This window comes from Ips typographus, linkage group LG12, assembly GCF_016097725.1.
Source record: "Ips typographus isolate SLU linkage group LG12, UJ_Ityp_2.0, whole genome shotgun sequence".
NCBI lineage: Eukaryota > Metazoa > Arthropoda > Insecta > Coleoptera > Curculionidae > Ips > Ips typographus.
In genome coordinates, this window is record NC_138433.1 from 1,381,872 (window position 1) to 1,401,638 (window position 19,767).

At 38.4% G+C, this 19,767-nt stretch overlaps 3 protein-coding genes across 6 annotated transcripts in view; 2 read left to right on the forward strand and 1 right to left on the reverse strand.

Moving 5' to 3' along the window:
• LOC145736652 (uncharacterized) lies at positions 1 to 3,709 on the forward strand. Its single transcript, XM_081991075.1, has 3 exons — positions 1 to 141; positions 946 to 1,212; positions 1,269 to 3,709. Exons 2-3 carry the CDS (start codon positions 956 to 958, stop codon positions 1,741 to 1,743), a joined length of 732 nt encoding a protein of 243 aa, XP_081847201.1. The 5' UTR covers positions 1 to 141; positions 946 to 955; the 3' UTR covers positions 1,744 to 3,709.
• Positions 134 to 4,549, reverse strand: LOC145736649 (uncharacterized). Its single transcript, XM_081991072.1, has 6 exons — positions 4,338 to 4,549; positions 3,897 to 4,098; positions 3,702 to 3,810; positions 690 to 919; positions 523 to 636; positions 134 to 472 (listed from the first exon to the last, which is right to left on the reverse strand). Exons 1-6 carry the CDS (start codon positions 4,427 to 4,429, stop codon positions 224 to 226), a joined length of 996 nt encoding a protein of 331 aa, XP_081847198.1. The 5' UTR covers positions 4,430 to 4,549; the 3' UTR covers positions 134 to 223.
• The window catches only part of LOC145736643 (uncharacterized), an 18,679-nt gene continuing 2,924 nt past the window's right edge, over positions 4,013 to 19,767 (forward strand). Inside the window, exons 1-11 of one of the 4 annotated variants that reach the window (XM_081991061.1) lie at positions 4,013 to 4,151; positions 4,202 to 4,272; positions 5,168 to 5,510; positions 5,813 to 6,009; positions 6,537 to 6,742; positions 6,798 to 7,033; positions 7,089 to 7,260; positions 7,310 to 7,489; positions 18,992 to 19,249; positions 19,302 to 19,503; positions 19,553 to 19,758. In XM_081991061.1, coding sequence (XP_081847187.1) covers positions 5,399 to 5,510; positions 5,813 to 6,009; positions 6,537 to 6,742; positions 6,798 to 7,033; positions 7,089 to 7,260; positions 7,310 to 7,489; positions 18,992 to 19,249; positions 19,302 to 19,503; positions 19,553 to 19,758 — 1,769 coding nt within the window. In that variant the 5' untranslated portion in view covers positions 4,013 to 4,151; positions 4,202 to 4,272; positions 5,168 to 5,398. Of the gene's footprint in view, positions 4,273 to 5,167; positions 5,511 to 5,812; positions 6,010 to 6,536; positions 6,743 to 6,797; positions 7,034 to 7,088; positions 7,261 to 7,309; positions 7,490 to 18,991; positions 19,250 to 19,301; positions 19,504 to 19,552; positions 19,759 to 19,767 lie in introns of all 4 variants that reach the window. The other 3 variants (XM_081991064.1, XM_081991063.1, XM_081991062.1) reach the window with 3 other exon arrangements.

Genomic DNA, 19,767 nt, shown 5'->3' on the forward strand with positions numbered 1-19,767 from the left:
GGACCGAAATCCTATTTAACCAGTTAGTATGTCTTGATTTTTCATGGTAACGCAGTTGTTAAGGGCACAGAAATGATAGTAAACAACTAGATCCTAACCTCACTTTGTATTGAGCTGCAAAAGAACAACCCAGTTTTAAAGGTAAGCCCTACTTTATTAATGCTTTTATATCACATGCGGATTGCTTATTTCACTAATAATCGTGTAGTAATTGCGTCTAGCACTAAGAGTCTGGCTCTTCTTTAGTGTTGAGAATGTACCTCCTTCTAAGTTGACTTTGAATGCAGCGACATTCATTTAAATCAAACTCAAACCCTGTAGAACAGGGTTGAATTTCCCGGCATTCGCACGAGCACAAATGGGGATTCCATAGTTTGATACCGCTGTTTTTGTAACACTTCTTTTCTTCATCAATATTTTTGCAGACACATCTGCACTCTGACTCCCTGTACTCTTGGTAAGCGGTGCAGTTCTAAAAAACTTACTTTAGTGTTGATTTTTACAAACGTATTTGAGTACAACCTCAGCTTTAATTTTACACTGACATTTACACTTTGTGTGCTTTTCCACCGTGATTGGGACTTTTCCTACATACTGTAAGCGTTTGTTTACTTCATTGTAAGCGGTTTTGATTACCTGTACCACAAAAGTGTATTTTATGGGGTTTAAAGTGGAAGTACTGTACTTACTGAATAAGTAACTTGTTCAGATTCTTCAGCCTGACAGCTCAGTAAAACGTGAGAGCAACAACCGCCACATCTTTCAATTCTGGTACATTCAGGCACATAAAACACGTTGCGTTCATCTGATTCGGCTAGACGGACTGTAGTTAGTTCAGGGATGCATTTGGCTGCGCGGGCAAGTTGCGCAGCACCTCTTTCTGTGTTTTCCCCGTCTGTTTCGCCAACTCTGCTTGACACTAAAAAATTATATTTTTTTTTTTAGTTTATTTATAATGGAAAAGGAAAAAGGTGTAGACGTCCAGCAGGTTCTGGACTTTTACATTGATCTGATGGACAATTCAAAGAACCTGCTTAGGTACTATTTGTCTGAGGATGTTGTGCTGGATTGGTTTGGTCAAACTGTCAAAAACCAGAAGAAGGTGGCCACTTTCATTAAAACTAATGTACACCCAGTGAAGCACATTTTTTATGAAGCTAAGCCAGTCAGTAAGATTGGTTTTCGTGATTGCCACAAAATTCGGACAATTAGGTGAGTGAGATGGATTTTACTGTAATTTTCAAACTTGTTTGGTGTTTATGATGTAGACCGGCCAAAAGGATTTTACGATCGGCCTTCTTGAGTCCCCCACGACCTACTTTGCTGTTTACGCCGGTGAAACAAACGCAGGCATCGACTAGCGCCAGGCGTCCGATTGGTCGACTCAATCTGGGCGATTCCCCTCCCTCACCCACCAAAAACGGAAGCGAATCACCAAGAAAACGCCAAAAAATCACAACACCGGTGGATGTGGGCGATTTGGACGTGGTGGAGGGCGAGAACGACAACACCGACGTACGAGTCAAATTCCTGACCGCCGAAGGGCACGTGGAGTTTCACCGACCCAGTTCGAAGAAGTTACAGCCGGAGACCAAGTGGCAGCGACCGTGCAAACTGCACATAGCTTACGATTGCACGAAAGACATTAAAGACAGCAGTTTCTACTTGATTATCTACGAGGGAAACGTAAAGTGTCGCAGAAATTTGATGAAGGATTTTGAGGCTGAAGAGCCGGAAAACTGAGTTGTGTTTGACACGCGAAAGCAAATCGTTGCCGTACTAGGTTCGTATCCAAAAAAAAAAATTATAATTTTGCTTATTATATCAGGAAAGTTGCTGATTTTAGTTTCAAGATTGATATAAACGAGAGTTTTGTATCATTGAATTTATTTAGAAAAATTCAATTATCTGTGCACTGGACAGTTTAAAAAACCCAGTCCAGCTTTATTCACACTTTATTGCAATTATTACATCTTCATAGGGGAATGTTGAAAATGTGATGATTTGTTTGATTTTTTTGAATAAGAACCATTTTACACCAATGCACCAAAATGGAGAAATATTGCAGGGATGACGTGCGATGTAATTTGACAGTTTAGTCATGTGATTGAATAACATCAAATCCGTGCAGTACTTGCCAGACAAGTAAATACAAGTTCAGCCACCCAAACCGTTCATTAAAATCCAATATTAATAGAAATTTGAAATTTTGGAATTAAAAACAAAATTTGATGAGTGCTATGTTTTAAAAATATTTGTATCTTTCTGTCACTTCCGGTTTAACTGGATTTTAATTGGAACACCTTGTATATTATTGTATTTTTGAATAGTCCTGTCGATTTCAAATGATTTTCATGTACCTATAAATATGTACAACGGTTTTCGAGATATTGACGTTTGAAAAATGACAGAATGAGATAGAGCAAAACGACTTGCATTTTGGCAGGTGTCAAAAATCAGTAAAAAAAATCGACACCACACCAAAAATGGAAACAAATATAATATTATTTTTCCAGTGCCTGATTAGTATAAGAAAAGCTGTAGAATGTTCATTGTCAAAGAAGATTTTTCTTGCTAATTCCAGATCTGTTCCGTACATTCTATAGTTACCTCAGAACTTCACTATCATGATCTGCAAGTGCCTCAGAAAACCCAGTTTGTTTTCTTGCTTTTTCGAGTCAAATTTTCTTGGTATATTGAAAGTTGTAGAAAGTTTTGTTTGAAAGAAGTATGTCCACTATTCTCAAATGAGTTTGTTTTGCTTTTCGGTCCGTTAAAGGTTAATTTTATTGACGAGTGGATTTGTGAATAGTGGGCCACAGCAGATTGATTAACGTCACTGATTTTCTGACAGTTTACCTCCGCCATACTGAACGATTTTTGTCTCCCACTTTGGTTGCTTAAGCAGATTTTACACCGCGCTTTGATGTCAAAGAAATTCATGAATTTATTCATGAAGCTGCTTCAAGGACAAATTTTACCAGTGTAAAACAAAATTTTATGTCAAATTTACCTTCAAATAATTTTACTTCAAATTTTTCACCAAATAGGACAGGTTCTATTTTCATCCAACTTATTTGATCAAACTTGCCGTTTTGCGTAATGCCAACTGCCAACAGATAAAAACGAAAAGTAAAGTGAGGTTAAAATCAGAGACTGACTATTAGTATTCAGTTGAAGCTGCAGAATTCAATACATAAATACAGTATTCAAGGCGATTATGAGATTTCAAAATATTCAAAAAACCAGAAAAATAAGAAAACAAAGTAGGAATAATCTTCTTGGTTGCCATGAATTTATTTGATGACATAAAATTTGATCAAATAAATGTGTCCAATTTCTTTGAAGTAAAATTTTTGGTGTAAAACCTGCTTTATGCTCCTTCCTACCATATTTTTTTTTCATTTTTTTTTAATGAACTGTTTGGGTGGCTAACCCTGTATTGCAGTGCAATTTGACAGTTCAGGTCATGTGATCGAATCCAAGTAAATATAGCTTGTGATTTATGCAAACTTGTGGTCACAAATTGGAAATGGTTCCTGGAATATTATAACAGTAAAGAGGAGACTTGTACTTGTGTTCGAAGCGATAATTGTTAATTGTTCACCTAGTTTTATAGTATACTTTAAGGCAACTCTTCCCAAGAGTGTGATTGTTATATTTTTGTATTGAAAACGTAGAAAAACAAATAAAATACTTACGTGAAAAAGCGTTGGTGCCTGTTAAATCGTCCGGCTTATCCTCGATGGCGTTCAGCATTAAGTCAGACGCAATATAGTCGTTCAGAGAAAATGCAAAGTCTAAAGGAATCTAAAACTCCATTTTGTAAGTGTTTAGTGGAAATTTGGGTCACGAGAATGGTAATGTATGCACCGAAATCTGTTTTATCTACTCACAGTATAGTTTAAGGAAGCAGAATCTGTTTCATACGGTTGATCAGTGTCTGAGCGGTGGTAGCTGTGCTGGTGGTGATGTTCGTGTGGGGGCCCATCGTGATGGTGATGGTACCGGTCAGGGGGCGGTGGTGGGGGTAAAAAGAACCCTCTTTTTGGCTGCCCATGGGGGAGACTAAAATCATTCACGTCAGGATAGCCTTGTCTGTAAACGATTTAAAGATTTACAGAGACAGAAAACCTTCATAAATACAATAGGTTAGGAAAATGGTAGTTAATGACTGTTAATGTATATAGTTGATTTCCAGCTGATCTACGGAGCAATTGGAGAAGTCCGGAATTGAATTCAGACGGGGAAAAACTGGACAAAACCAAGATGGTGAGTAAAATTTTTATATGTTAATGGATGGGTTTTAGTTAAATTGTATTTATTTTAAACTCAACTGGTCTGGGTTATAGTAACCTCCACTTCTCCCGTTCTCGTTTTCGCACCACACCAACCCGACCAACAAAACGACACCGGTAAAACACTTCATTGCTACGTTGTTGTATAGGCGCGTAACTAAAAAAAGCAGGTTTGACTGGTCGATCGCTTGACCAAATGCGCACTGCCACCTTAACCACTGTGGTGTTACAAAATATTCTAATCAACCATTTTCTGCACTGGTATGTGTACGCAAACGCGTCCGTTCATAATAGTCAAGGAGAAGGGCTCCTGTTGATTACCTGTTTAATTTGTGAGTCATTTTATTGCCTAAAATTTGAATGCAAGTGCATTAACTATCGGAAGTTTGGTCACGTTTGTTGAAATTCATTGTGGTGTTCACCACAAACGCACAATCAACACGTAATTAGTTAGTAGCATTGGGAACATTTTTGTTTAGGCTCGGTAGGAATAATCATCCAAAAAGTATTTATAATTAGCACGTAAACCGCATTACTTTTATTTCAATACTGTATTGTTAATTACAATGATTGTGAAATTGTTTTAAGGGAAATCCCCAGAACAAGATTAAACAATTAATAAAATTCAAATGAATGGGAAAGTTTTAAAATGTGGCAACTGTTTGGTTTTCTGTTTACGAAAACTACTTGTGTGTTTTGTATGTTTCTCAGGTTTAAAACAAAATTGAACAGAAAGTTGTTTAAAAGACAAACAACACTGATAGATGTATCAATGACCACGTGATAAAATAATGTTGTTATTGTCCGTTTCAATGGCAACCCCGCTCAAACACACATACAGAGAAAAACTGGGAGCGTATTTCCATTAGGGTTACAGGTAAAAAACACAATGATACCGCTTTTCGAGCCTTGCGAATCGCCGTCCTCGGCTCGTACAAAAAGCACGTCACGTTTGATCAATTTTCCGGAAGTTAAACGAATCAAAACGGGGAGGATCAGCATCAGTTTCGGGTCTGGGCACGTGCAGGCACCATCCTGGTGCGGAAATATGGGAACGAGCCAGTGAACGAACATAAGCGGTTCTGAAGGTGGCCTTTGGGATGAAACTTTGGATATTGTGTAGTGTGATTGTTTGTTTGAATGCCAGCAAAGAAGATTTGGATTTTACTAACGTTGATGTGGCTAGTTTAGCTACGAACGCTTATGGAACAGGTATAACAGTCATAAAATCTTTTGCTATGTAACAAAATAAAATGACCTAAATAGTTTTAACTTTGTATAGGAAATAGTTCATTGGCCCTAGGTAAACAGAGTAACTTCCAATGACTTGCGTGTTTCGCCTCCATTCATACTTTACAAATGGATATTGTTTGTCCTGAAAAACGTATAAAAGCAAACATTTTATGGTGCTCTGGGTGCATGGCACTTCTTATACTGTTCTCATCCTCTCAATCATATTGATCCAACATCTCTGTTGTTTACAATCATGTTACATGCAACTCTTTTAAATGCAGAGTTACTTCTTCTGGAAAATGCTCGTTACACCGACCAGAAATCCTACAAATTTGAAGACTTCTTCTGGACCGGATCCGGAGACGGTGACGACGATCAAGAAGACTTGTGGACCACCGAAGAACCCGCCGTGGTTTACAGAACGTCCACCGTAGTCAGTACCGTGTTTATTCAAACACCCCCCACGCAAACTGTTCATGTAAGTGGGTTTTAATTTGAAATATACTGAAATTCAAGCAAATTGGTATGACGTCACTTTTGTAATTTGTGATTACTTCACAAGCAACAAACTGCTTTTCTTGACAATTTTAGAAAATTCGTGGAAGGTTTGGAACTTCTTTCTATGAATGATCGCAAAGTAGCTATTTCCCGCGCACTTTGCGAGAAATTTCAGTGGTAGTAAAAATATTGTTTCTATTTTCCGGTTGTGACGTCATCCTAACCTAGTTTGATTTTCAGTATAGATGGTATGGAAGTATGGAAATTCCTATAATAGGAACAAAGAAGTATTGCAATTCAATGCTCTAGACAAAGATGGAGATTAACTTCCCAAGTGTCAAATGTGCTAAACCGGATGTGACGTCATTTAACAGTTAGTCAAGTGACAACTTGATCGGAAAGTGTTGTGGCCAACAAGTGACGTCACATCCGTTTTCACTACCATCTTTGTCTAGAGCGTTAATTTGCAATTCTCTCTTCTTATCATCCGTGCTCAAACTTAAAAAGGGTGACGAATGCAAAAAATCCAACTGTACTCCAGCTGCTTCAAGTCTACCAGGAGAAATCACTCCTTCAGCAACTCTTCCAAACGACTTCTCCAACGCTAGTCAGCAGTTTTGGCTGTTGACCGTACTCAAAGGAGACGGGAAGGATCCCGTGATAGTCGATTTGAAAAATAGCCTGGCCCGACTGTACAAAATCGCTTTCGAAAGGTAGGAGGAGAATACGGAAAGCGTTGTTGTTCTTGATGTGTGACGTATTGACTAGACAACAGGAGCGCCATCTAGGCATTCTGACTCGTCAAAAAAGAGACGTCAAACCGGTCAACGTGTACATTCACGAGGTGAACAAGCAAAACGGAGATGGTAAAATCGAGGTGGTGTACCATGTGGAGATGCTGGGCAAGCCGGTGGACGCGCACACTGCTGCCAATGACATGACGTTGGTTTCGGACCAAGAAGTGACCGCCGAGCTTGGTTACCCTTTTGAAATTAAAGCAGAACGTACGATTATTCTTATTGGTGCAATCCCCAGATACTCTATTTTTAATTATTACAGCGTACGTGAAATTCAACGAGCCTCAAAGCTTGTCGAAATCGAGAAATACTTGGTTCGTGATTGGGGTGTCCATTATTAGTGTCCTGGTACTTTTACTGGTGTTGGCGTTTTTTCTGTTGGGCGTGGCTAAGAGGAAGGGACGCGCAGAAGCCGCAATTGGAATCGAAAACAAGTAAACAACACATTTTCTTGTTGCTGTAACAATAAAAGAGAATTTGCAGACGCCATATATTTGAACGAGGAGTGGGGGTGGAGAATAAAGGTCTGGTCCGGGACGATGAGACTGTGAGCGAGAGCCAACCAGTCGCGAAAAATTCTCCCACTTATATCCATTTTGGTGAGCAACACGTGACATCTGTTGTACTCAGGGAGCAAAGCTCACTTAGCGGTGTCTCATCCAGGTACGTGTAGGATAGTTTCATGTTTTTTTTTTCTTTTTATCTCCACACGAGTTGATTGATTATACCGTTTGGCCGCTAGAGGGCGTCAAAGTTTCTTCTCTATAAAATCACATATTTTGTGACACCCGCTGCTTTGACTCTAAATTACTCCCTTATTTGACAAGTTACGTCAAAATGTTATAGAAAACAAAAGATAGAGCAGATTTCAAGCTTTCCAAAAATATCCCCCCACGATTTGATTGGTAACACCGTTTGGCCGCTAGAGGGCGTCAAAGTTTCTTCTCTATAAAATCACATATTTTGTGACACCCGCTGCTTTGACTCTAAATTACTCCCTTATTTGACAAGTTACGTCAAAATGTTATAGAAAACAAAAGATAGAGCAGATTTCAAGCTTTCCAAAAATATCCCCCCACGATTTGATTGGTAACACCGTTTGGCCGCTAGAGGGCGTCAAAGTTTCTTCTCTATAAAATCACATATTTTGTGACACCCGCTGCTTTGACTCTAAATTACTCCCTTATTTGACAAGTTACGTCAAAATGTTATAGAAAACAAAAGATAGAGCAGATTTCAAGCTTTCCAAAAATATCCCCCCACGATTTGATTGGTAACACCGTTTGGCCGCTAGAGGGCGTCAAAGTTTCTTCTCTATAAAATCACATATTTTGTGACACCCGCTGCTTTGACTCTAAATTACTCCCTTATTTGACAAGTTACGTCAAAATGTTATAGAAAACAAAAGATAGAGCAGATTTCAAGCTTTCCAAAAATATCCCCACACGATTTGATTGGTAACACCGTTTGGCCGCTAGAGGGCGTCAAAGTTTCTTCTCTATAAAATCACATATTTTGTGACACCCGCTGCTTTGACTCTAAATTACTCCCTTATTTGACAAGTTACGTCAAAATGTTATAGAAAACAAAAGATAGAGCAGATTTCAAGCTTTCCAAAAATATCCCCCCACGATTTGATTGGTAACACCGTTTGGCCGCTAGAGGGCGTCAAAGTTTCTTCTCTATAAAATCACATATTTTGTGACACCCGCTGCTTTGACTCTAGATTACTCCCTTATTTGACAAGTTACGTCAAAATATCATAGAAAACAAAAGATAGAGCAGATTTCAAGCTTTCCAAAAATATCCCCCCACGATTTGATTGGTAACACCGTTTGGCCGCTAGAGGGCGTCAAAGTTTCTTCTCTATAAAATCACATATTTTGTGACACCCGCTGCTTTGACTCTAGATTACTCCCTTATTTGACAAGTTACGTCAAAATGTTATAGAAAACAAAAGATAGAGCAGATTTCAAGCTTTCCAAAAATATCCCCCCACGATTTGATTGGTAACACCGTTTGGCCGCTAGAGAGCGTCAAAGTTTCTTCTCTATAAAATCACTTATTTTGCAACACCCGCTGCTTTGACTCTAGATTACTCCCTTATTTGACAAGTTACGTCAAAATGTTATAGAAAACAAAAGATAGAGCAGATTTCAAGCTTTCCAAAAATATCCCCCACGATTTGATTGGTAACACTGTTTGGCCGCTAGAGGGCGTCAAAGTTTCTTCTCTATAAAATCACATATTTTGTGACAGCCGCTGCTTTGACTCGAAATTACTCCCTTATTTGACAAGTTACGTCAAAATGTCATTGAAAACAAAAGATAGAGCAGATTTCAAGCTTTCCAAAAATATCCCCCCACGATTTGATTGGTAACACCGTTTGGCCACTAGAGGGCGTCAAAGTTCGTTAACCATAAAATCACTTATTTTGCAACACCCGCTGCTTTGACTCTAGATTACTCCCTTATTTGACAAGTTACGTCAAAATGTCATTGAAAACAAAAGATAGAGCAGATTTCAAGCTTTCCAAAAATATCCCCCACGATTTGATTGGTAACACTGTTTGGCCGCTAGAGGGCGTCAAAGTTTCTTCTCTATAAAATCACATATTTTGTGACACCCGCTGCTTTGACTCTAAATTACTCCCTTATTTGACAAGTTACGTCAAAATGTTATAGAAAACAAAAGATAGAGCAGATTTCAAGCTTTCCAACAATATCCCCCCACGATTTGATGGGTAACACCGTTTGGCCACTAGAAGGCGTCAAAGTTCGTTAACCATAAAATCACTTATTTTGTAACACCCACTGCTTTAATCCTAAATTACTCCCTTATTTGACAAGTTACGTCAAAATGTCATTTAAAACAAAAGATAGAGCAGATTTCAAGCTTTCCAAAAATATCCCCCCACGATTTGATTGGTAACACCGTTTGGCCGCTAGAGGGCGTCAAAGTTTCTTCATTATAAAATCACATATTTTTTGACACCCGCTGCTTTGACTCTAGATTACTCCCTTATTTGACAAGTTACGTCAAAATGTTATAGAAAACAAAAGATAGAGCAGATTTCAAGCTTTCCAAAAATATCCCCCACGATTTGATTGGTAACACCGTTTGGCCACTAGAGGGCGTCAAAGTTCGTTAACCATAAAATCACTTATTTTGCAACACCCGCTGCTTTGACTCTAGATTACTCCCTTATTTGACAAGTTACGTCAAAATGTTATAGAAAACAAAAGATAGAGCAGATTTCAAGCTTTCCAAAAATATCCCCCCACGATTTGATTGGTAACACCGTTTGGCCGCTAGAGGGCGTCAAAGTTTCTTCTCTATAAAATCACATATTTTGTGACACCCGCTGCTTTGACTCTAAATTACTCCCTTATTTGACAAGTTACGTCAAAATGTTATAGAAAACAAAAGATAGAGCAGATTTCAAGCTTTCCAAAAATATCCCCACACGATTTGATTGGTAACACCGTTTGGCCGCTAGAGGGCGTCAAAGTTTCTTCTCTATAAAATCACATATTTTGTGACACCCGCTGCTTTGACTCTAAATTACTCCCTTATTTGACAAGTTACGTCAAAATGTTATAGAAAACAAAAGATAGAGCAGATTTCAAGCTTTCCAAAAATATCCCCCCACGATTTGATTGGTAACACCGTTTGGCCGCTAGAGGGCGTCAAAGTTTCTTCTCTATAAAATCACATATTTTGTGACACCCGCTGCTTTGACTCTAGATTACTCCCTTATTTGACAAGTTACGTCAAAATATCATAGAAAACAAAAGATAGAGCAGATTTCAAGCTTTCCAAAAATATCCCCCCACGATTTGATTGGTAACACCGTTTGGCCGCTAGAGGGCGTCAAAGTTTCTTCTCTATAAAATCACATATTTTGTGACACCCGCTGCTTTGACTCTAGATTACTCCCTTATTTGACAAGTTACGTCAAAATGTTATAGAAAACAAAAGATAGAGCAGATTTCAAGCTTTCCAAAAATATCCCCCCACGATTTGATTGGTAACACCGTTTGGCCGCTAGAGAGCGTCAAAGTTTCTTCTCTATAAAATCACTTATTTTGCAACACCCGCTGCTTTGACTCTAGATTACTCCCTTATTTGACAAGTTACGTCAAAATGTTATAGAAAACAAAAGATAGAGCAGATTTCAAGCTTTCCAAAAATATCCCCCACGATTTGATTGGTAACACTGTTTGGCCGCTAGAGGGCGTCAAAGTTTCTTCTCTATAAAATCACATATTTTGTGACAGCCGCTGCTTTGACTCGAAATTACTCCCTTATTTGACAAGTTACGTCAAAATGTCATTGAAAACAAAAGATAGAGCAGATTTCAAGCTTTCCAAAAATATCCCCCCACGATTTGATTGGTAACACCGTTTGGCCACTAGAGGGCGTCAAAGTTCGTTAACCATAAAATCACTTATTTTGCAACACCCGCTGCTTTGACTCTAGATTACTCCCTTATTTGACAAGTTACGTCAAAATGTCATTGAAAACAAAAGATAGAGCAGATTTCAAGCTTTCCAAAAATATCCCCCACGATTTGATTGGTAACACTGTTTGGCCGCTAGAGGGCGTCAAAGTTTCTTCTCTATAAAATCACATATTTTGTGACACCCGCTGCTTTGACTCTAAATTACTCCCTTATTTGACAAGTTACGTCAAAATGTTATAGAAAACAAAAGATAGAGCAGATTTCAAGCTTTCCAACAATATCCCCCCACGATTTGATGGGTAACACCGTTTGGCCACTAGAAGGCGTCAAAGTTCGTTAACCATAAAATCACTTATTTTGTAACACCCACTGCTTTAATCCTAAATTACTCCCTTATTTGACAAGTTACGTCAAAATGTCATTTAAAACAAAAGATAGAGCAGATTTCAAGCTTTCCAAAAATATCCCCCCACGATTTGATTGGTAACACCGTTTGGCCGCTAGAGGGCGTCAAAGTTTCTTCATTATAAAATCACATATTTTTTGACACCCGCTGCTTTGACTCTAGATTACTCCCTTATTTGACAAGTTACGTCAAAATGTTATAGAAAACAAAAGATAGAGCAGATTTCAAGCTTTCCAAAAATATCCCCCACGATTTGATTGGTAACACCGTTTGGCCACTAGAGGGCGTCAAAGTTCGTTAACCATAAAATCACTTATTTTGCAACACCCGCTGCTTTGACTCTAGATTACTCCCTTATTTGACAAGTTACGTCAAAATGTTATAGAAAACAAAAGATAGAGCAGATTTCAAGCTTTCCAAAAATATCCCCCCACGATTTGATTGGTAACACCGTTTGGCCACTAGAGGGCGTCAAAGTTCGTTAACCATAAAATCACTTATTTTGCAACACCCGCTGCTTTGACTCTAGATTACTCCCTTATTTGACAAGTTACGTCAAAATGTTATAGAAAACAAAAGATAGAGCAGATTTCAAGCTTTCCAAAAATATCCCCCCACGATTTGATTGGTAACACCGTTTGGCCGCTAGAGGGCGTCAAAGTTTCTTCTCTATAAAATCACATATTTTGTGACACCCGCTGCTTTGACTCTAGATTACTCCCTTATTTGACAAGTTACGTCAAAATATCATAGAAAACAAAAGATAGAGCAGATTTCAAGCTTTCCAAAAATATGCCCCCACGATTTGATTGATTATACCGTTTGGCCACTAGAGGGCGTCAAAGTTCGTTAACCATAAAATCACTTATTTTGCAACACCCGCTGCTTTGACTCTAGATTACTCCCTTATTTGACAAGTTACGTCAAAATATCATAGAAAACAAAAGATAGAGCAGATTTCAAGCTTTCCAAAAATATCCCCCCACGATTTGATTGGTAACACCGTTTGGCCGCTAGAGGGCGTCAAAGTTTCTTCTCTATAAAATCACATATTTTGTGACACCCGCTGCTTTGACTCTAGATTACTCCCTTATTTGACAAGTTACGTCAAAATATCATAGAAAACAAAAGATAGAGCAGATTTCAAGCTTTCCAAAAATATCCCCCCACGATTTGATTGGTAACACCGTTTGGCCGCTAGAGAGCGTCAAAGTTTCTTCTCTATAAAATCACATATTTTGTGACACCCGCTGCTTTGACTCTAGATTACTCCCTTATTTGACAAGTTACGGCAAAATGTTATAGAAAACAAAAGATAGAGCAGATTTCAAGCTTTCCAAAAATATCCCCCCACGATTTGATTGGTAACACCGTTTGGCCGCTAGAGAGCGTCAAAGTTTCTTCTCTATAAAATCACATATTTTGTGACACCCGCTGCTTTGACTCGAAATTACTCCCTTATTTGACAAGTTACGTCAAAATGTCATTGAAAACAAAAGATAGAGCAGATTTCAAGCTTTCTAAAAATATCCCCACACGATTTGATTGGTAACACCGTTTGGCCGCTAGAGGGCGTCAAAGTTTCTTCATTATAAAATCACATATTTTTTGACACCCGCTGCTTTGACTCTAGATTACTCCCTTATTTGACAAGTTACGTCAAAATGTTATAGAAAACAAAAGATAGAGCAGATTTCAAGCTTTCCAAAAATATCCCCCACGATTTGATTGGTAACACTGTTTGGCCGCTAGAGGGCGTCAAAGTTTCTTCTCTATAAAATCACTTATTTTGCAACACCCGCTGCTTTGACTCGAAATTACTCCCTTATTTGACAAGTTACGTCAAAATGTTATAGAAAACAAAAGATAGAGCAGATTTCAAGCTTTCCAAAAATATCCCCCCACGATTTGATTGGTAACACCGTTTGGCCACTAGAGGGCGTCAAAGTTCGTTAACCATAAAATCACTTATTTTGCAACACCCGCTGCTTTGACTCTAGATTACTCCCTTATTTGACAAGTTACGTCAAAATGTCATAGAAAACAAAAGATAGAGCAGATTTCAAGCTTTCCAAAAATATGCCCCCACGATTTGATTGGTAACACCGTTTGGCCGCTAGAGGGCGTCAAAGTTTCTTCTCTATAAAATCACATATTTTGTGACACCCGCTGCTTTGACTCGAAATTACTCCCTTATTTGACAAGTTACGTCAAAATGTTATAGAAAACAAAAGATAGAGCAGATTTCAAGCTTTCCAAAAATATCCCCCACGATTTGATTGGTAACACTGTTTGGCCGCTAGAGGGCGTCAAAGTTTCTTCTCTATAAAATCACATATTTTGTGACACCCGCTGCTTTGACTCTAGATTACTCCCTTATTTGACAAGTTACGTCAAAATGTCATTGAAAACAAAAGATAGAGCAGATTTCAAGCTTTCCAAAAATATCCCCCCACGATTTGATTGGTAACACTGTTTGGCCGCTAGAGGGCGTCAAAGTTTCTTCTCTATAAAATCACATATTTTGTGACACCCGCTGCTTTGACTCTAGATTACTCCCTTATTTGACAAGTTACGGCAAAATGTTATAGAAAACAAAAGATAGAGCAGATTTCAAGCTTTCCAAAAATATCCCCCACGATTTGATTGGTAACACCGTTTGGCCACTAGAAGGCGTCAAAGTTCGTTAACCATAAAATCACTTATTTTGTAACACCCACTGCTTTAATCCTAAATTACTCCCTTATTTGACAAGTTACGTCAAAATGTCATTTAAAACAAAAGATAGAGCAGATTTCAAGCTTTCCAAAAATATGCCCCCACGATTTGATTGATTATACCGTTTGGCCACTAGAGGGCGTCAAAGTTCGTTAACCATAAAATCATTTATTTTGCAACACCCGCTGCTTTGACTCGAAATTACTCCCTTATTTGACAAGTTACGTCAAAATGTTATAGAAAACAAAAGATAGAGCAGATTTCAAGCTTTCCAAAAATATCCCCCACGATTTGATTGGTAACACCGTTTGGCCACTAGAGGGCGTCAAAGTTCGTTAACCATAAAATCACTTATTTTGCAACACCCGCTGCTTTGACTCTAGATTACTCCCTTATTTGACAAGTTACGTCAAAATGTTATAGAAAACAAAAGATAGAGCAGATTTCAAGCTTTCCAAAAATATCCCCCACGATTTGATTGGTAACACCGTTTGGCCACTAGAGGGCGTCAAAGTTCGTTAACCATAAAATCACTTATTTTGTAACACCCACTGCTTTAATCCTAAATTACTCCCTTATTTGACAAGTTACGTCAAAATGTCATTTAAAACAAAAGATAGAGCAGATTTCAAGCTTTCCAAAAATATCCCCACACGATTTGATTGGTAACACCGTTTGGCCGCTAGAGGGCGTCAAAGTTTCTTCTCTATAAAATCACATATTTTGTGACACCCGCTGCTTTGACTCTAGATTACTCCCTTATTTGACAAGTTACGTCAAAATGTTATAGAAAACAAAAGATAGAGCAGATTTCAAGCTTTCCAAAAATATCCCCCACGATTTGATTGGTAACACTGTTTGGCCGCTAGAGGGCGTCAAAGTTTCTTCTCTATAAAATCACATATTTTGTGACACCCGCTGCTTTGACTCTAGATTACTCCCTTATTTGACAAGTTACGTCAAAATGTTATAGAAAACAAAAGATAGAGCAGATTTCAAGCTTTCCAAAAATATCCCCCACGATTTGATTGGTAACACCGTTTGGCCACTAGAGGGCGTCAAAGTTCGTTAACCATAAAATCACTTATTTTGTAACACCCACTGCTTTAATCCTAAATTACTCCCTTATTTGACAAGTTACGTCAAAATGTCATTTAAAACAAAAGATAGAGCAGATTTCAAGCTTTCCAAAAATATCCCCCACGATTTGATTGGTAACACCGTTTGGCCACTAGAGGGCGTCAAAGTTCGTTAACCATAAAATCACTTATTTTGCAACACCCGCTGCTTTGACTCTAGATTACTCCCTTATTTGACAAGTTACGTCAAAATGTTATAGAAAACAAAAGATAGAGCAGATTTCAAGCTTTCCAAAAATATCCCCCACGATTTGATTGGTAACACTGTTTGGCCGCTAGAGGGCGTCAAAGTTTCTTCTCTATAAAATCACATATTTTGTGACACCCGCTGCTTTGACTCGAAATTACTCCCTTATTTGACAAGTTACGTCAAAATGTTATAGAAAACAAAAGATAGAGCAGATTTCAAGCTTTCCAAAAATATCCCCCCACGATTTGATTGGTAACACCGTTTGGCCGCTAGAGGGCGTCAAAGTTTCTTCTCTATAAAATCACATATTTTGCAACACCCGCTGCTTTGACTCTAGATTACTCCCTTATTTGACAAGTTACGTCAAAATGTTATAGAAAACAAAAGATAGAGCAGATTTCAAGCTTTCCAAAAATATCCCCCCACGATTTGATTGGTAACACCGTTTGGCCACTAGAAGGCGTCAAAGTTCGTTAACCATAAAATCACTTATTTTGTAACACCCACTGCTTTAATCCTAAATTACTCCCTTATTTGACAAGTTACGTCAAAATGTCATTTAAAACAAAAGATAGAGCAGATTTCAAGCTTTCCAAAAATATCCCCACACGATTTGATTGGTAACACCGTTTGGCCGCTAGAGGGCGTCAAAGTGCCTTCTCTATAAAATCACATATTTTGTGACACCCGCTGCTTTGACTCTAGATTACTCCCTTATTTGACAAGTTACGTCAAAATGTTATAGAAAACAAAAGATAGAGCAGATTTCAAGCTTTCCAAAAATATCCCCCCACGATTTGATTGGTAACACCGTTTGGCCACTAGAGGGCGTCAAAGTTCGTTAACCATAAAATCACTTATTTTGCAACACCCGCTGCTTTGACTCTAGATTACTCCCTTATTTGACAAGTTACGTCAAAATGTTATAGAAAACAAAAGATAGAGCAGATTTCAAGCTTTCCAAAAATATCCCCCACGATTTGATTGGTAACACTGTTTGGCCGCTAGAGGGCGTCAAAGTTTCTTCATTATAAAATCACATATTTTTTGACACCCGCTGCTTTAATCCTAAATTACTCCCTTATTTGACAAGTTACGTCAAAATGTCATTTAAAACAAAAGATAGAGCAGATTTCAAGCTTTCCAAAAATATCCCCCCACGATTTGATTGGTAACACCGTTTGGCCGCTAGAGGGCGTCAAAGTTTCTTCATTATAAAATCACATATTTTTTGACACCCGCTGCTTTGACTCTAGATTACTCCCTTATTTGACAAGTTACGTCAAAATGTTATAGAAAACAAAAGATAGAGCAGATTTCAAGCTTTCCAAAAATATCCCCCACGATTTGATTGGTAACACTGTTTGGCCGCTAGAGGGCGTCAAAGTTTCTTCTCTATAAAATCACTTATTTTGCAACACCCGCTGCTTTGACTCGAAATTACTCCCTTATTTGACAAGTTACGTCAAAATGTTATAGAAAACAAAAGATAGAGCAGATTTCAAGCTTTCCAAAAATATCCCCCACGATTTGATTGGTAACACCGTTTGGCCACTAGAGGGCGTCAAAGTTCGTTAACCATAAAATCACTTATTTTGCAACACCCGCTGCTTTGACTCTAGATTACTCCCTTATTTGACAAGTTACGTCAAAATGTTATAGAAAACAAAAGATAGAGCAGATTTCAAGCTTTCCAAAAATATCCCCCCACGATTTGATTGGTAACACCGTTTGGCCGCTAGAGGGCGTCAAAGTTTCTTCTCTATAAAATCACATATTTTGTGACACCCGCTGCTTTGACTCTAGATTACTCCCTTATTTGACAAGTTACGTCAAAATATCATAGAAAACAAAAGATAGAGCAGATTTCAAGCTTTCCAAAAATATGCCCCCACGATTTGATTGATTATACCGTTTGGCCACTAGAGGGCGTCAAAGTTCGTTAACCATAAAATCACTTATTTTGCAACACCCGCTGCTTTGACTCTAGATTACTCCCTTATTTGACAAGTTACGTCAAAATATCATAGAAAACAAAAGATAGAGCAGATTTCAAGCTTTCCAAAAATATCCCCCCACGATTTGATTGGTAACACCGTTTGGCCGCTAGAGGGCGTCAAAGTTTCTTCTCTATAAAATCACATATTTTGTGACACCCGCTGCTTTGACTCTAGATTACTCCCTTATTTGACAAGTTACGTCAAAATATCATAGAAAACAAAAGATAGAGCAGATTTCAAGCTTTCCAAAAATATCCCCCCACGATTTGATTGGTAACACCGTTTGGCCGCTAGAGAGCGTCAAAGTTTCTTCTCTATAAAATCACATATTTTGTGACACCCGCTGCTTTGACTCTAGATTACTCCCTTATTTGACAAGTTACGGCAAAATGTTATAGAAAACAAAAGATAGAGCAGATTTCAAGCTTTCCAAAAATATCCCCCCACGATTTGATTGGTAACACCGTTTGGCCGCTAGAGGGCGTCAAAGTTTCTTCTCTATAAAATCACATATTTTGTGACACCCGCTGCTTTGACTCTAGATTACTCCCTTATTTGACAAGTTACGTCAAAATGTTATAGAAAACAAAAGATAGAGCAGATTTCAAGCTTTCCAAAAATATCCCCCCACGATTTGATTGGTAACACCGTTTGGCCACTAGAAGGCGTCAAAGTTCGTTAACCATAAAATCACTTATTTTGTAACACCCACTGCTTTAATCCTAAATTACTCCCTTATTTGACAAGTTACGTCAAAATGTCATTTAAAACAAAAGATAGAGCAGATTTCAAGCTTTCCAAAAATATCCCCCACGATTTAATTGGTAACACTGTTTGGCCGCTAGAGGGCGTCAAAGTTCCTTAAACTCCCTTATTTGACAAGTTACGTCAAAATGTTATTGAAAACAAAAGATTTCGAGATTCTAATATCAATCAATATATCGATGCAGCATTCGTTTTCAATTATTGAGCTACGCAATGTTCAATTGGTGTTAATTGTTTGTTAAGTTCAATGTCAATTGTTTTGTTATCGATCGGAGATCGTTTACAAACAATTGAAAGGCACCAATATAAGCACATTGAATTAATTTTTTTGATAGTCCTGCAGCAATAATTGTTTTGGAATAAATTCGACTTTCTCTCTCCTTGGCATTATGGAAATCCGGAAATGTTAAATTAACATTTTTGAGCTTATATTTGTCGAGTACGTTTCTCCTTACTATTTTTTGAGATGATTTTCGGGCTAGTTCCAGTTCTTTGGACATTTCCCCATTAATGAGCGTTGGCAAGAAGAAACGCAAAGTAACTCCGAGAAAAGTTTCCCGTCCGAGGGCGGCTCACAACAAAACCACTCCTTTGAGACCGCTCCCTCCTGAAGTGTTTGATTCGGACAGCGGTTCCTCCAGAAAAGAAAATTCTCCCTCGGACTTTCGAGACAACTTCGATCCGGGAGTGATGAGTCCTAAAAGTTTCCTGTCGATGCCCAGCGTAAAGAGTTTTCCCAGGTTTGTCGTTCGACTTTTTGTGGAATAAACAAAGTTAAATGCCAATTTTTAGGACAAATATGCCGGAACCTTTGAATAGAGTTTTGGAGCCGGTCAGTGTGACCAACTTGGACATGCCTGATGGTGGTGATTGTACTGCCAGAAGATCGGCTTCTGAGAGTTTATTACGTCATGGAAGTGTCGGTACCATGGAAGATCCGGGTGTGATTGGTCCAGTTGTATGGAGAATGCATTCTGACAGACTGAAACATGGTACAGTTTGATTTGCTCCTTTATTATCCTTTTTTTGGTCAATTTGGTAGGTTAAGCGCAGATCAATCCTTGAATGACCTGGACCTGAAAACCACAGGAAACGTATCAAGGATGCGCAAAAGATTCCACGACCTACTAGATGACACTTTCAGTTTGTTTGGTACCAGTAGAAAAACCAGTCCAGTTAACACTCCAGTAGACGATCGCAGTCGACCAATAGCGATCGAGGTCAAAAGCCACTCGGCCAATGACAATCGGTAATTAAA